This window comes from Camelina sativa, chromosome 16 (assembly GCF_030686135.1).
Source record: "Camelina sativa cultivar CO46 ecotype springtype chromosome 16, ASM3068613v1".
NCBI classification, from domain to species: domain Eukaryota; kingdom Viridiplantae; phylum Streptophyta; class Magnoliopsida; order Brassicales; family Brassicaceae; genus Camelina; species Camelina sativa.
Window position 1 is genome coordinate 560,876 of NC_141895.1, and position 15,076 is coordinate 575,951.

General features: G+C 38.7%; 5 protein-coding genes across 9 annotated transcripts; 4 read left to right on the forward strand and 1 right to left on the reverse strand.

Moving 5' to 3' along the window:
- The first annotated feature begins 1,086 nt into the window (after positions 1–1,086).
- Positions 1,087–2,264, forward strand: LOC147924992 (coatomer subunit beta-2-like). The gene is made up of 2 exons (XM_087491782.1): positions 1,087–1,924; positions 2,065–2,264. The coding sequence occupies exons 1-2, from the start codon at positions 1,172–1,174 to the stop codon at positions 2,104–2,106; spliced, it is 795 nt and encodes a 264-aa protein (XP_087347908.1). The 5' UTR covers positions 1,087–1,171; the 3' UTR covers positions 2,107–2,264.
- A 751-nt stretch (positions 2,265–3,015) lies between these two features.
- On the forward strand, positions 3,016–6,218 carry LOC104749085 (uncharacterized). Its single transcript, XM_010470664.2, has 6 exons — positions 3,016–3,163; positions 3,550–3,867; positions 3,987–4,455; positions 4,769–5,070; positions 5,329–5,712; positions 5,876–6,218. The coding sequence occupies exons 2-5, from the start codon at positions 3,550–3,552 to the stop codon at positions 5,686–5,688; spliced, it is 1,449 nt and encodes a 482-aa protein (XP_010468966.1). The 5' UTR covers positions 3,016–3,163; the 3' UTR covers positions 5,689–5,712; positions 5,876–6,218.
- On the forward strand, positions 5,329–7,430 carry LOC104753181 (uncharacterized). Its single transcript, XM_087491783.1, has 3 exons — positions 5,329–5,712; positions 5,876–6,562; positions 6,657–7,430. The coding sequence occupies exons 2-3, from the start codon at positions 6,511–6,513 to the stop codon at positions 7,256–7,258; spliced, it is 654 nt and encodes a 217-aa protein (XP_087347909.1). The 5' UTR covers positions 5,329–5,712; positions 5,876–6,510; the 3' UTR covers positions 7,259–7,430.
- A 522-nt stretch (positions 7,431–7,952) lies between these two features.
- Positions 7,953–11,495, forward strand: LOC104749086 (putative pre-mRNA-splicing factor ATP-dependent RNA helicase DEAH2). 4 transcript variants are annotated; one of them, XM_087491754.1, is made up of 7 exons: positions 7,953–8,412; positions 8,662–8,864; positions 8,941–10,025; positions 10,404–10,529; positions 10,624–10,862; positions 10,958–11,076; positions 11,176–11,495. In XM_087491754.1, exons 1-7 carry the CDS (start codon positions 8,134–8,136, stop codon positions 11,300–11,302), a joined length of 2,178 nt encoding a protein of 725 aa, XP_087347880.1. In that variant the 5' UTR covers positions 7,953–8,133; the 3' UTR covers positions 11,303–11,495. The 4 variants fall into 4 exon arrangements, 1 of the variants encoding a protein (XP_087347880.1); XR_015584620.1 differs by having other exon boundaries at positions 7,956–8,412; positions 10,279–10,529; XR_015584622.1 differs by having other exon boundaries at positions 7,956–8,412; positions 10,289–10,529.
- Positions 11,496–11,519: 24 nt separating this feature from the next.
- Positions 11,520–14,926, reverse strand: LOC104749087 (DUF724 domain-containing protein 7-like). 2 transcript variants are annotated; one of them, XM_010470666.3, is made up of 8 exons: positions 14,136–14,926; positions 13,623–14,036; positions 13,281–13,523; positions 13,035–13,119; positions 12,777–12,928; positions 12,613–12,706; positions 12,423–12,527; positions 11,520–12,327 (listed from the first exon to the last, which is right to left on the reverse strand). In XM_010470666.3, exons 1-8 carry the CDS (start codon positions 14,598–14,600, stop codon positions 11,699–11,701), a joined length of 2,187 nt encoding a protein of 728 aa, XP_010468968.2. In that variant the 5' UTR covers positions 14,601–14,926; the 3' UTR covers positions 11,520–11,698. The 2 variants fall into 2 exon arrangements, with proteins under 2 accessions (XP_010468968.2, XP_010468969.2); XM_010470667.3 differs by lacking the exon at positions 12,423–12,527 and having other exon boundaries at positions 14,136–14,892.
- Between the last annotated feature and the right edge of the window lie 150 nt (positions 14,927–15,076).

The window sequence follows — 15,076 nt, forward strand, 5'->3', positions numbered from 1 at the left end:
AATTCTCTATATATTATAGCTAGAGACGAGATATAAAGGTAAAGATAATTGATTGATTGATCTTTTAACAGAGAACGTAAATTCCGGGATTGATGATGCTTTTCTTAGTTATATCAATTAATTTTTGATTACTGACTTTTGAATACAGAGAAGCATATATAATAATTAGATGGTTCAAAGGGAATATTGATGTGGAAAAACAAAACTTATGTTGCATAGTATATTTTAGCTAGTATATATATATATATATATATTCATGGATCAAACAGGAAATGGGACGGATCAGTATATATCTAATTACGATGGGGAAAATAATTATTCACCACATACTTGTGTATTTCATGAAAGTCAAGTGTCAGTGTCATCTGCTATTTTAAACTTTAACGTTTTCTTTTTGGTTTTTTTTTATTCTCGTGGTTTCTTCTAAAATACCAAAACGACAATAAAGGAGTAAAACAAATTCAAATTCCGACCTAACCTCTAATTAATGATCATTTTACTTTTAAGAAAAGGACTATATATGACACTCTTCATATGCATGTTTGTTAAAATTTTGAGATTCGTTCCGTCTTCAAGCTGTTTGGAAGCAGTGTGTTTGAATTGAGTCAAACCTTATAAAGACCACATGCACACACTATATGACCATTTCTATATATAGAAATGTTTGGTTTCGTCCCCTTCTGTTCCAAATTTCATTTCGTCGATCGTGTCACATGGTCTTTAATTTGCTACAAGCTAAGTAGAGACAGACAATGGTTCGAAAAACCTAGAAAAGACAAGTACTTATCATATCACTACATATCTTCTATAAATTGTTATCAATAAAATTTAATAGTAATTAATAAGCTTTAAATAAAGATTTGAAGATTTTAAATATATAAAGTTAGTTAGATTTTATTTAATTTGATACATAGCAGTTCTGTGAATTTAAACTGGATCATTAGTAGATTAGATTTCTTAGCTATATTGTATTGTATTTTTAGTACATACAGATTTTTTCCTCTTTTATCTTTCTTATATCATATTTTTCCTAGTGCTTTTTTTTTCCTACAGTTAGCATATATATAAGAGACAGATAAGGTTTAAAGAAGGATTATTAAAAAAGTTGCAATTAACAAAAATTGAATCTTGTGTTGTCAATTGTCATACTCAAAAGAAAAAGAAAAAAAAAATGTCATACTATGTTCGTCATTGTGTCCGTCCATGGGAGCCGGAGAACATCACAATTTCTGGTTGCTTATGTTTCGGACCCAATACGGAGAAGACCAATGAAATCTTCAACAAAATTTTCACGGAAAACTACTCGGAGTCGGCTTTGAAAGAATTAAAGTCGGATCCAGAGCTAAGAGTGAATGTGATGGAAAACATCATAGCAACTTTCAATTGTCAAATCCATGATGGGATCATTAAGGAGAACATAGGTTTCGCTATATGGATGATCGGTGAATATTCATTATCGATTTCAGAGATCGAAAACGGATTATATGTTATCAGACGAAGCATTGGAGAGCTGCCTTTCCCTAATTCATCTTATAATGATGTTCTAAAATGCAATTGGTTCGAAGAGTGTCGTCGAAGGCTAGTCATCGATGGAGATGCTAAACTCCGAATGCAAGTAGCTATCGCACTAAGCAAACTTATCTATAAACAAAAAGTCTTTATTCGTGTAAGAAAACTCAGACAAGTACGAACGGAAGCTGTTAGGATAATAGCGTTGCTGCCTAAACCGGTCAATATGGGACGTGCGACTATCGATTTTTACAGCGGGGAAATAAGGAGATGCATGATATCTATATGCCATGGAGATAAAGAGCTTAAACGAATTTGTGAAAAGCTAAGTGGTGAGAATTTGATTAGCTTGCTTTCCAAGAAATTGCAAGAAGATCAACAAAAAGATTTGGATGACCAAGCGTTGTATCAGTTGGTAAGCAACCTTAATCATCCCATATTGCTTCTTCGTTATTAAACTAAATCCACACACACGTGTATATATATATATGGTTGTTTCGTTATTATTTAATTATAATTCTAATTTATTTTTTCTTAATTATTATTATGGCATAGGAAGCAATCTTTTTCGGGTCGAAGAACGATGGTCAAGCATAGGAGAGGCAATGTATGGTTTATATGTGTAATCAAGTCCCTACTAGGGAATCTCGGGTGGTGTGTTATTTTTAAAGTCGTTGTCCTTTTATATTTTAAGGCATCCTTCATGAAACATTCAATTTGATGCTTGCAATTTTAATCGATCTAATTTTCTTTAATTATTGTCTCATAATTAAGCGATTTATATTTGTTTTTTTTTCATTGCTCGTAATCGAGAGAGTTAAAGAAACAATAATTCAAAAAAAAAAAAAGAATTCGGAAATTGACGGAAAAAAACGAAACGACAACATTATGGGAAGATCCAAACCCGATCAAAATCCGATCCAAAAAACCCTATCCGAATCCGTATCCGAAATTGTAAAATACTCGAACGGGTTCTAAATCTCTAAATCCGAAAAATCGAACCCAAACCCGATCCAAACCGAAATTTGAATGGATATCTGAATATACCTACATTATTAATATACAGTAGTAATATATTAGTAATATTTATAATTTTAATAATATAAATGTCTAAAATATTCAGATTTTTAGATATTTTAGATAATTTGAAGTATTTAAACTGTTTATAGTAAATTTGAGTAAAAAATACTCTAAATTTTTCAGATATATTGCGTATTATTGAATAATTTATACTAAATTAGATACTAAAATTTTGAATTTTGTGAACTATGGGTAATCCGAATCCGAACCCGAAATACCCGAACCGAATCCGATCTGAACCCGAAATCTAGAAATACCCGAACGGGTCTTATATCCGAAATACCCGATCCGAACCCAAAAATCCGAAATACCCGATCCGAACCCAACCGAGTACCCGAATGCCTAGGCCTCTCAACAAAACGCGAAACTTAAAGCGGCGACGTTTAACTGAGGGGTATATATGTTATTTAGAGAAATCAAAGGTTCAAAAGGGAAAGAAAAAAAAAAGTTAAAATTTTTTGGAAGCAGTCAATTTCAATTCCCACAGGGCACCGAACGAACCCTAATAGCAAATCTGTATCGTTGAGTTTGAGCAAGCATCTTCTTGGGTCGCCATTAATTCGCACCTCGCAAGGTATGATAAACCCTAATTCTAGATTTTTTGGGTCTATACTCTTTCATCTTTTCTTTTCTCCGTCGCTCTTTAATTTCGTCGCATTGAGCTATGACATATGTGACAATCAGCGAGTTTGGTAATAGGGTTATTCGATTTCTCACATAATTTTTGTTTATCTCTATGAAAGATGTCACCTTTTTTTTTGATTTAATCGTATTGAGTTAATGAAGAAGTTTTCATAATTATTATGTTATGTGTGTCCTATGCAAAATGTGGCGTCTTTCTTCTTCTTCTTCTTCTTCTAATTCTTAGTGAAGTCTTCATGAGATTGATACTTGATTGAGACATTGTCTTTTCAGAGTCTTTCTGGGAATTGAAACTGAAACGTGTGTTTAAATTTTCAGATGGAAAGCACTAGATCGGACCCAGAGCTTGATGATGACTTTAGTGAAATCTACAAGGAGTATACTGGTCCTGTAAGTGCTGTCACAAACAACACTACCCAAGAAAAAGACAAACCTATTATCAAACAACGGTCTGAAGAAAGATGTGATGAAGAGGAGGAGCAACTACCTGACCCTAATTCTGTACCAACCGATTTCACTAGCCGAGAAGCTAAGGTTTGGGAGGCTAAGTCGAAAGCTACTGAGAGGAACTGGAAGAAGAGAAAAGAAGAAGAAATGATCTGTAAAATTTGTGGCGAGTCTGGCCATTTTACTCAGGTAACCCTCCTCTAATTTTTCTGCTTCTTGCTAGTAGCTAAATCCTTTTTTAGTGTTTATATATCATCTGTGTTGTGTTTCTGAATGTTGCATCATTCATATTTTGTTATATATTTTAGGGATGTCCATCAACACTTGGTGCTAATAGGAAGTCACAAGAATTCTTTGAAAGGGTACCGGCTAGGGACAAGAATGTAAGAGATTTGTTTACGGAGAAAGTTATTGAAAGGATTGAAAGGGAGACCGGCTGCAAGATTAAAATGGATGATAAGTTCATAATTGTTAGTGGCAAGGACAGATTAATCTTGAGGAAAGGTGTTGATGCTGTTCACAAGGTTAAGAAGGATGGTGAGATGAAAAGTTCTTCTGTTTCTCACAGGAGCAGATCCAGGTCACCTAGGCGAACTTCTGTTGGTCCACCACGTGCTCGAAACTCTGAACCTCAAGGACAGCACCTGCCGTCACATGGTTCATCATCAAGTTTCTCAGAGCGCTCTGGAAGGCAAGATAAGTTTGTGGATAATCGTGTGCGCGAAGAGAATCGTGTTCTTGAGAATCAGCGAAATGTTTACCGAGGATCACCACAAGGTAGGGACAGGATAGGATACCTTAGAGACCTGGTTATTGTCTCTTTTTAGTCTTGTCTTTAAGGAAGTTGATTGGTTGTTTTCCGGCTTTTCTTTTGGCCGATAATGTCATTTCCTTATCTTTATTTTGCAGCCAAAAAGGTAAGTCCTTATGTTCAAAGCATTTTGTACAGTACCGAAGTAAATAAATTATTTACTACACTTTTGCTCGATCTTCTCTCTGATTGAAGTTGAGATCATGTGTCTTACTGTAGCCGTAACCTTTCGTTTAGCCTCGTGGTCAGGCAGTTAACATTATTATTCATTTTATGAAGCTTATGGTAGTGACAGAGCTCGGAGTCGTTCCACACATTCAAAATCTCCAGGGAGACCACGTTATAGTGGATGGGATAAACCGTATGATAGGCAAAAGTCTGAGGTGAGTGGTTATAGGTCTGAAAGATGGGACCAAGAGAGAATGGGTGGCTCCAGCGACATTCAGGTGAGTCAACAGTTTGAACGGCCTCCAGTCCCACAGTCGTTAGAAGAACTAGAATTGGAATATACGAGGGATGCAATGGAGCTTGAAAAGAAACGCGATAAGGAAGAAGATGAGGAGAACATCAAGCATCGTGAGGTAAGAGATCCAGTGACTGAATGTGTTCCTCTTAGATTCCAAACCAAGTATAGGCTGGATTGAATTCTATCACCTCAGAAATCGCAATTCTTAGGAGTTTCAACTATGAAAGTTGCATGCTTTTTGCATTTTTAGTTGCTCATAGTATTTGGACGGCAGCGGATCTCTCAAAATGTAATTTAGTCCCCAGTCTCCTAGTGAAATGCAATTCCTTTTGAAGAACCTCACCTTCTGACATCAATTTGTGCGAGTTTATAGACAATCCGGGAACTGAGAGAGAGTTACATGAAGAAACAGGCTGGGCTAAGGGGTATGAATGCTAAACAATGGGACGAATTCCTTCAACTCGATGCTCAGAGACGTCAACAGCAAGCACGGCAGCAAAACTCTGGTTTGAGTTATGGTAACTATAGACAGTTTCCTCCTTATGCTGAGTTTGATGATGGATACTCCGCCAATCCTCCTCCCTATGGTGGAAACAATGTGCCAATGGATTCCCAGGGCAGATATCCAAACCATGTAAAAAACTATCCCTCAAGGAATCAAGACAACAATTATGGTACCGGTTTCCAACGCCAGAGACGTGAGGACTATGGAAAAGCCTACAATCGTTATTAGACCATCGTATCCAGATTGTGTATGGTAAGTTGTTTCTCCCATATGAAGACGAAAGTTAGTAATGTGCTGTTCTTGGAGTTTATGATTTTGATTGAGTAGCTGATCGAAGTGTTAACGGTGGATTCTTGAAAAGTCTGTCTTTGTCTCTCTGTACTTTCTGGCCTAAAATGCTATTTGAAAATTTCAGGGTCTGCTGAATGTGGATTACGACAAATGAGTCCAAATCGCACCTCCAAATATGTGGTAGGTAATCCGAATTCTGATTAGGTTGTACACATAATGTATCTTGGAGACAAGGCGCAAACAAAGTGTTGTTCCTTACTGGTGAGCCAGTCTCATATCTGGCAATGTTGAATACCGTCCTCGTCCATGCAAAAGAACATCTGTGATTGCTAGCTATCTGTTTCTCCTTTGGTTTGTCATTTTACATTAAGATATCCTGCTTAATTGTAGTGATTGAACCATTTCATAGTACTCATAGTTCGTCCTTTAGACATATTATTTTCTTTAAGATAAGTTTAAATTGGGAATCCTCTCTTTTACTTCTGTCAAAACGAATAATTTCTGGCCATGGTTTCCAAAGTTCTTAGCTTTCCAAGAGCTCACGTCGCAGAGAGATAAATTTTATTTGAGAATTTCAAAGTTGCCTTAATGTGGTGACATTGATCCCTCGTGAATCCAAAATGGCTATGCATTAGTTAAGTTTTGACTCTTCGTTTTCCTCTATAAAGGTTGCAACTTTTGCACTTCCCACTACAGATATAGAGCGCTTGGTATAGAGACTTAAATGCCTCGTGAATCCAAAAGGGTCGTAATAATTTGATGCCGTTGCAGCAATTAATTAACTATCGACTCTTCATTTTCGTTTCCAAAGGTGCGACTTTTGTAATTCCCTTCACGCCTTTATAAAGACAGACGCATCTCCCAAGCTTTACCCCACCTATCCTCTTTCTCTCCTTTTCTTTCAGATATGTCTACATCCATTGTACAAGTTGGATATCGATATGAAAGCATCAGAGCGACAGTAGCTAGAAATGACAGCGACATTAGTGATCATGTGCGGATATTCCTGTCTAATGACGAAAACAGGAACAAAATCATCGGTCTGGATACAGAACGATCGGTTTTACAATGTGGCATAGATTACCCTCCGGAGAGCAGACTCGTGGTTCTCCAGCTCTGTGATGGCCAGAATTGCCTAATAATCCCGGTTCGTTATGTATGTGGTAATAAGCTTCCCGTTTCTCTCACCAATATCCTCAATCTCCCAGAATACACTTTCATGGGTGTAGGTATTAGTAAGGCTTTGGAAATGCTGAAGAGCGAGTGTGGTTTGACCTGCAAGAATGCCGTTGATATCGGTCCTTCGTCGTGGACCTTGTTGAGCAAGTCTCTTGGTAAAATAAAACGTAAATCCCAGGAATACTTGTCGTTTAGGGAACCAATACCAGAAGCTATTTATGAAGATTGGGACAGTGGAAGTCTTAGCGAGAATCAGATCAAGCTTGCAACAGCAAATGCTCACTTGGCTTTCGAAGTTGAGAATATGATCTTAGAAAATACCTATTGAGTCAAGACGTCTGTTATCTTTTTTTATTATTATTATTTTATTATGTTAAACCGTCTGTTTGTTCTCTCCTTTGTTTTTGACTTGTTATGTTCGTAGAGTCTTTGCAATTCAATGGAATATTTTTGTCACCATCTTTAAATCCATAAGTCCACAAAGTCCTAGTATTTGGAAAGGTGGTCGTAACTTCTCAAGCATGACTCTCACAATTCTCAACGTTGGAACTACCAAGTACCAACCAAAGGGGTTGATCTTTCTCACACCACTCACAAGTCAAACTCTTTCAGGTCTAAAGCGTCTGTTATTTTTTTTTTATTGTGTTAAAGTTAAGCCGTCTGTTTGTTCTCTCCTTTGTTTTGTCTTGATATGTTCGTGAAGTATATGCAGCAATTTAATGGAAAATTTTGTCACCATCTTAAATCCATTATGGCCACAAAGTCTAATATTTGGAAAGGTGGTCGTAACTTCTCAACGTTGGAGCTACCAAAGGGGTTGATCTTTGTCACACCACTCACAACCAAAACTCTTTCATGTCCATGAAGGTACAACAAAATACTCGGCTGATAATCTCGTTATCTGTTGGGCTGAGCCTGACACTTTAAAACTTATCACAAGCCTATTATTATATTAGCCCACTTAACGAACACTTGGGCTTCTTATTTCTAATTAATAATTTGAGGGAGCTATAAGACGTTTTGTTAAGATGTAGGGTGAAATTGAAAATTATAATAAAACTTAAAGCCGCCTCTCTCTCTCTCTCTCTTTCTCTTAAATCAGGCGCTGCCGAACCCTAGCGTTAGCTTTCATAAATTCTTCCATTCTCTTCGTTCTTCTGCTTTCTGCTCTATCTCTCTCTCTTACGTTCGTTCGTAAAAGGGATGGGTACAGAGAGAAAGAGGAAAATTAGTTTGTTCGACGTTATGGACGATCCATCGGCTGCGTCAAAGAACACCAAAATCAATGGTCTTGCCGAGTCCGGAATCAGCAGTCTGGTCAATAAGTGGAACGGGAAGCCTTATTCCCAGAGGTATTATGACATTCTTGAGAAACGGAAGACTCTTCCTGTTTGGCTTCAAAAAGAAGAGTTTCTCAAAACTCTCAACAGCCATCAAACCCTTATTCTTGTCGGTGAGACCGGTAGTGGTAAAACTACTCAGGTAAAAAGTTTTCACCTTTTCATACTTTTTTGAATTTGATTCATCTCATTGGCTTATTAGAGAATGATTGATGACAAGTGTTTTGGTTTAATTTTAATTGGAGATGATTTAAAAGTTTTCATCTTTTCTTCTTCTTCTTCTCATACTTTGAATTGGATCAACTAGTTGGCTTATTAGAGGGATGATGTTAGTGTTAATTGTAGGTGATGTTTTAGAGAATGAAAAGCTAATTGTGATTTTTTGGTACAGATCCCACAGTTTGTCATAGATGCTGTGGATGCTGAAACTTCGGATAAGCGTCGGAAGTGGTTGGTTGGATGCACACAGCCTCGTAGAGTTGCAGCAATGTCTGTGTCTCGTCGTGTTGCTGAAGAGATGGATGTTACTATCGGAGAAGAAGTTGGTTACAGCATCCGTTTTGAGGACTGCAGTAGCCCCCGAACGGTCCTTAAGTAAGTATTGTTTCTCTCTCTTTTAGCTTCTCATTTATCTACTTGTGGACTTGTATCTAATTTCACTATGACCCAGGTACTTGACTGATGGTATGCTCCTGAGAGAAGCAATGACGGATCCTCTCCTTGAGAGATACAAAGTGATTATTCTCGATGAAGCCCACGAGAGAACTCTAGCCACAGATGTGCTGTTTGGTCTTCTTAAAGAAGTGTTGAAAAATAGACCTGATCTTAAGTTAGTTGTGATGAGTGCTACTCTAGAAGCTGAAAAGTTTCAGGAGTATTTTAGCGGTGCTCCTCTGATGAAAGTTCCTGGTAGGCTTCATCCAGTTGAGATCTTCTACACTCAGGAGCCTGAGAGGGACTATCTTGATTCTGCGATTAGGACTGTTGTCCAGATCCACTTGTGTGAGCCACCTGGTGATATTCTTGTTTTCTTAACTGGGGAGGAGGAGATTGAAGATGCTTGCCGCAAAATCAATAAAGAGGTTGGTAATCTTGGGGATCAGGTGGGACCTGTTAAAGTTGTGCCACTGTATTCTACTCTTCCACCTGCCATGCAGCAGAAGATTTTTGATCCTGCTCCAGAGCCGGTAACTGAAGGTGGTCCTCCTGGGAGAAAGATTGTTGTCTCCACTAACATTGCTGAGACTTCCCTAACCATTGATGGGATTGTCTATGTCATTGACCCTGGGTTTGCTAAGCAGAAAGTTTACAACCCAAGAATCCGTGTTGAGTCGTTGTTGGTATCCCCGATTTCAAAGGCAAGTGCTCACCAGAGATCTGGTCGTGCCGGTAGAACGCGGCCTGGAAAATGCTTCAGGCTTTATACAGAGAAGAGTTTCAATAATGACTTGCAACCGCAGACCTATCCAGAAATATTGAGATCAAACCTTGCAAACACAGTTCTGACCTTGAAAAAACTGGGTATTGATGACTTGGTGCACTTCGATTTTATGGATCCCCCTGCTCCTGAAACGCTGATGCGAGCCTTGGAAGTTTTGAATTACTTGGGAGCACTGGACGATGAAGGTAACTTGACAAAGACAGGTGAGATTATGAGTGAGTTCCCATTGGATCCACAGATGGCAAAGATGCTCATAGTCAGTCCTGAATTCAATTGCTCGAACGAGATTCTCTCAGTTTCAGCCATGCTATCAGGTAACCCCCTTACTTTTGTCTTTGTTGTTGTTCTTGCTAGCTCGGGTTAGGTATGTAGTTAAGGGTAGGCGTAAACTTGCTACCAGTTTCCATTCTGCAACTAGTGTCTAATGTGCATTAGAACTCATCTTTGTCTTCCATATGTATGATTGTCATTTAGAATTAATCATTAGAGTTAGGTTGTCATCAGCAGTCGCTAGTCTGGGTTCTGCAGACCCATGGTTAGGGGTATCCTAAGTAAGTGCTGATGCAGATAGTTGCAGTTTCTCAGTTATTCTCTCTCATGAAGCAAATGGTATCAGTCTCATCGCCTCTATGCATCTGCTGACCTCTTCCATGGACCTCTTCTGTTATTATATATACCAATTCTTTCTCTAGTACCGAATTGCTTTATTCGGCCTAGAGAGGCTCAAAAAGCAGCAGATGAAGCTAAAGCTAGGTTTGGACACATTGATGGAGATCACCTCACATTGTTGAATGTCTACCACGCTTTTAAGCAAAACAGTAAGTGATTACCCCTTTCTCTCCCTCTTTTGTTTGTAGTTGCTATAGACAATTAAAATTACCGTAACTGACTTGGTCATGTAAATTCTCACAGATGAAGATCCAAATTGGTGCTATGAAAACTTCATCAACAGTAGAGCGATGAAATCTGCAGACAATGTTAGACAGCAGCTAGTCCGGATAATGTCAAGGTTCAACCTGAAGATGTGCAGCACTGATTTTAACAGCCGTGACTACTACATCAACATAAGGAAGGCCATGCTTGCTGGCTATTTCATGCAAGTGGCTCACTTAGAACGCACTGGGCATTACTTGACAGTCAAAGACAACCAAGTATGTCAAAACCAATTCCGTTTATATTGTTATTTCCATTCTAGCTTTTTTTTTTTCTCTTGTTTTAATCTCATGGTTAAATTCTTGGTTGCCAGGTGGTTCATTTGCATCCATCAAATTGCTTGGATCACAAACCTGAGTGGGTAATCTACAACGAATATGTTTTGACTACCCGGAATTTCATCAGAACTGTGACAGATATTCGCGGTGAATGGTAAGTTCTTACATTTCCTGTTCTTGTTTTCTTTGGTTATTATCTCGTTGACGATTTCATTTCTGATAAATTCTTCCTTATTGACATGTGTATTCACAGGCTAGTAGATGTTGCTCGTGATTACTACGATCTTTCTAACTTTCCCAACTGTGAAGCCAAACGTGTCCTCGAGAAGCTTTATAAGAAGAGAGAAAGGGAGAAGGATGAGAGCAAGAACAGGAAGTGAAAGGAGAATCATATTCTCATATGTCCAAGTAGAACCAATCCATAAGAATTATGTCCTTATATTATAATTTCTTGTTGACCAAAAAGATTCTAGTGATTATCGTTTCTGTAGGTGTTGAGTTGAAACAGTTATTTGCATTTACTCGAAATGTTGTTCTTTTTAAGAGCTATAAAGATTCCCATTGCTTCGTCTCTTTCACGATTATCTTAGAAAAATCTGAAAGAAAAATGACTACTAATATTTAACGATTTAGGAGAAGTTATGACTTTCAGATGTGATTTGACAAATCTGAAAGATAAATGCGTTCAAGACAGTTCTACTTAACTTATTCAAAGTATGTTTTCTGCGAACATACAGAACTAGATTAGTCTTAAACACCTTTGATCTACAACTAGCTTATTTCCATGGGGCAGCGACAATTGCACGAAACTCCTGGTCTACATTCTGAACCTTCAGGTCAAGAACCTCGGCATGAGACTGCATCAGAGCTATCTCCTTGTCTAGTGCCACTTTCGCTTCCTTCATCAACACTTCTTGTCTCTGCAATTCAACAATATCTTGTTCACACTTCCTTCTTTTGTTGTCATTCTCTGTGATCTTTTCCTCAATAGCTTTTAACTCTTCCAACGCCGATGTCTGGCTTTCTTTAATGAACAAAAGCTTGGAGATCCGAGACCGATGCGTTGTAACATTGAACCCGTGTTTCTCTAGCTTGAGAAAACACTCGTCGATCCTGTTAATCGAGCTTATAGGATCGTCGACTTGTAGATTGTTGACTTTCTCTAACAGCGCAGTGAACTTCACCATTGTACCAATGGCGTCTCCTTCACGAAACTCTTCTTCGCTCTCTAGCAGTGGACTGAAATGTGGACGCTGTGGCACTGCTTTGAAGACCTCCATTGATTCAAGGACTTCCCAAAGCGGTGACTTCTTTACAAATGGCAGAGCCACTGTGGACTCGCTCGCTGGGGGAGTTTCCACAACAGAATTAAGACCTGGATCAGGAGTCGGAGATACGGATTGCCCTGAGGAATAAGATGAAAGAAAAAACACAAAATAATGAGAACTGAAAGCTAAAAGAGCATCAATTGTTTCAAAGCCGTGTATAATCCAGCCAGACCCGATGTTGAATTTCCACCGTGGATCCATGAAGCGAGAGGCCTATTATCATCAGACATATAGGCAAGTTCAATAGCCGAAGCCTTTGAACCATTACCAGCCACATCTACAAGTTATTATGCCAAGAATGTTTCAAGATTGCATTCAAACAATTGCCGCTAACTTATCCATGAAAGTTAAAGACAACATACCAGTCTTCTGCGTAGGGTCTGTGCTTATGAACTTACGTGGCTGTCCTCTTTTCCTCTTATTAACACTCTCTTTGTTTTTTGTCTCCTCAGGTGCCTGCGTAGAATCAATAGGATGAATGACCGGCAAAGTGCGATGTTTAACAGTGCGACTAACTAACTTTCACCTTCTCTCCAACAGAATCATTTGTAGAGCCATTTTGATTCTTCATTGCCTGAAGTTTCTTCCTCGGAGATGTTTTTCCTTGTGTTTTGACAGCTGGTTTCGTCAGAGTAGCTGCAGCTATGCCCAGGACCACCGATGAGTGAAACTCTTTTGCTAGAAACAGTAACACGTAGGTTCAATTTATGACACAAATAACTTCCAATAAGAATAACCAACTAACCATCATATGCGTGAAAGTAAAGAACTTCACAACACTTACTTGCTGGTATCTCCGGTTGGCTTGTGACTGGAGTGTTCTCATTCATCACAACATCAGCCAAATTACTCCCTAATTCTCTAGGTAACTGCTCCAGAAAAAAACACACAAAGTTAACCGTTATTACCCAAGATGGCTTCAAACAAGTTCAATTCTCTGAAAGTTTTAAACACACTGATTCAACTTAGGACTGTTAAAGTAGAGTGCAACTTGAAGTAGAGATGGACAGGGAGGAAATATATAACTCACAGCAACAGTTGCAGAGTGCGGTACTTCAGTCACAGTGACAGATACTCTACCAGCCTCTTCAACATCTCCATCATTGGAAGAGGCAGGAGGAGGATTCTGCATAGCAGCATTAGAAGTGCGTCTCGCCCTTCCTATAGCCAATGCTGTTTTCTCTCTCAAGGGAGTTCGAACAGTTACTCTTATGCGGGTTGAAGCAGCTGTTTCTTCTTCAATTGCATGGGAACTTTCTTCGCTATCTGAAACCTAAAAAATTTGGAACACAAAATCTGATTTCAGTGTTCTTTTCTCCCAAAAGATGAACAACACACACAATGGTGTTTTATGTAACAAAGAAGTGACTACCTTTTCTTCTTCATGCCAAACTCCATCTTTCCATTCTATTGAAGGTCTTAACTGCAAGGGGCTAAAATCTTTACTCTCCTTGTTAGGCCCCAAAACCACTGCGTAACTATTCCCAGAAAGAACTTTACTAACAACACCGGGACACCAACCAGACTCGATAAGCGCATCGACGTTCTCCATCAATTTGTAATCTCTTAACCCACAAGGCGGTGGTGAAGGTCGGATTTTGGAATAAGGAAGGCTAATCTTGTCGCAGTCGACCTTTTCATCACTCAAAGCCTTCAACTTCACCAGTAATTTCCCATCGTCGTTCTCCTTAATGGCTATAGCCGGAGCCCAAACATCCCCCAAATGGGCCACCTTGGTTCTGGCTTCTACAGACTTCCCAGCGCTAAAATCTGACTCAATCAATTGCTTCAACAACAACAAAAAAGAGGATCCTTTAGTGTTGAATCAAACATCAATGAAGAGAAAAAAACAAAAACAAAAAAAAAGAACTCAAAAGACACTTACTTGTTTCACGCATCGGAACCATTCATCACCTTTCCAAACCAAATGTGGACGCAGATCCTTCCGGTCAATCTCGATTACATCAGGTTCGAATCTGAGATACACTAAGAAACGACGATTTCCCAACGCTTTAATCACCGAACCGGACCACCAACCACCTCTATATGCAGCGTCGATGACGTCACCTTCCTCAAAATCGACCTCTGGAAACGGATCCGGCGGCGGGAGTGGACGAATCAAACGATGCACGGTGGTTTGTATCAACGGAGGAGAGTAGTCTTGCTTGAGGAGAGGATCCAAGTGACGAACAGAGAGCTTCTTCCGCTTCGATTTAGCTAGATTCTCTTCAAGCATGACACGATACCATACAGTCCCAGTAACATACTCATCATACTCGCAAGACGAGACCTCAATTTCAGAACCTTTAGAAATGGACAATTTCTCTTTTCTTCCCGTAGTTATCAACATGCCTTCCCAACAAAAACCCTAAGCAAACAAAACTAGTCTCTCGTCGAGTCGTCTTCACAAAGAACCCTAGAAGATGACCTAAGAAGAAGAAAGATAAAAGAGAGAGAGAGAGCTTTGGTGAAACCTTGAAAAATGCCGCTAAGATTAGTAAGATTTGAGTGTGTGTGTGTTAAAGATATTCCTTCCATTACTACATTAATTATTTTTGGTAAGATCCTATTAGTGCATTATTAATGTACAGTGGAAGATCTCTATAATGGTAGTTTAGTGAAGTAATTAATAATTCGTGTACGGGAATTGTAGCTGTTTGTATTTGTTTTAGTGCCGTTCATCCAATCCGATTTGTGGATCAGTTATAACTTGGCATTTTCTGTAAAAAATTAATACTACTAGACTTTTTCTCTTAAACGAAAATTTCTACTTAACCGCAATTTTTTATAAAATAATCTTCATTTAGTTCTCGTACGATTTCAGTA

Excerpts from the sequence above, each read along its gene's own strand:
- LOC147924992 (XM_087491782.1), top strand. The coding sequence starts at position 1,172 with ATGTCATACTATGTTCGTCATTGTGTCCGTCCATGGGAGCCGGAGAAC. Across the intron at positions 1,925-2,064 it reads ACCAAGCGTTGTATCAGTTG|GAAGCAATCTTTTTCGGGTC; the intron begins GTAAGCAACCTT and ends ATTATGGCATAG.
- LOC104749085 (XM_010470664.2), top strand. The coding sequence starts at position 3,550 with ATGGAAAGCACTAGATCGGACCCAGAGCTTGATGATGACTTTAGTGAA. Across the intron at positions 4,456-4,768 it reads TTACCGAGGATCACCACAAG|CTTATGGTAGTGACAGAGCT; the intron begins GTAGGGACAGGA and ends CATTTTATGAAG. Across the intron at positions 5,071-5,328 it reads AGAACATCAAGCATCGTGAG|ACAATCCGGGAACTGAGAGA; the intron begins GTAAGAGATCCA and ends GCGAGTTTATAG.
- LOC104753181 (XM_087491783.1), top strand. The coding sequence starts at position 6,511 with ATGCCGTTGCAGCAATTAATTAACTATCGACTCTTCATTTTCGTTTCC. Across the intron at positions 6,563-6,656 it reads CTTCATTTTCGTTTCCAAAG|ATATGTCTACATCCATTGTA; the intron begins GTGCGACTTTTG and ends CTTTTCTTTCAG.
- LOC104749086 (XM_087491754.1), top strand. The coding sequence starts at position 8,134 with ATGGGTACAGAGAGAAAGAGGAAAATTAGTTTGTTCGACGTTATGGAC. Across the intron at positions 10,026-10,403 it reads AGTTTCAGCCATGCTATCAG|TACCGAATTGCTTTATTCGG; the intron begins GTAACCCCCTTA and ends TTCTTTCTCTAG. Across the intron at positions 11,077-11,175 it reads ACAGATATTCGCGGTGAATG|GCTAGTAGATGTTGCTCGTG; the intron begins GTAAGTTCTTAC and ends GTGTATTCACAG.
- LOC104749087 (XM_010470666.3), bottom strand. The coding sequence starts at position 14,600 with ATGTTGATAACTACGGGAAGAAAAGAGAAATTGTCCATTTCTAAAGGT. Across the intron at positions 13,120-13,280 it reads CGCACTCTGCAACTGTTGCT|TTACCTAGAGAATTAGGGAG; the intron begins GTGAGTTATATA and ends TTTCTGGAGCAG. Across the intron at positions 12,929-13,034 it reads CCAACCGGAGATACCAGCAA|CAAAAGAGTTTCACTCATCG; the intron begins GTAAGTGTTGTG and ends TACTGTTTCTAG.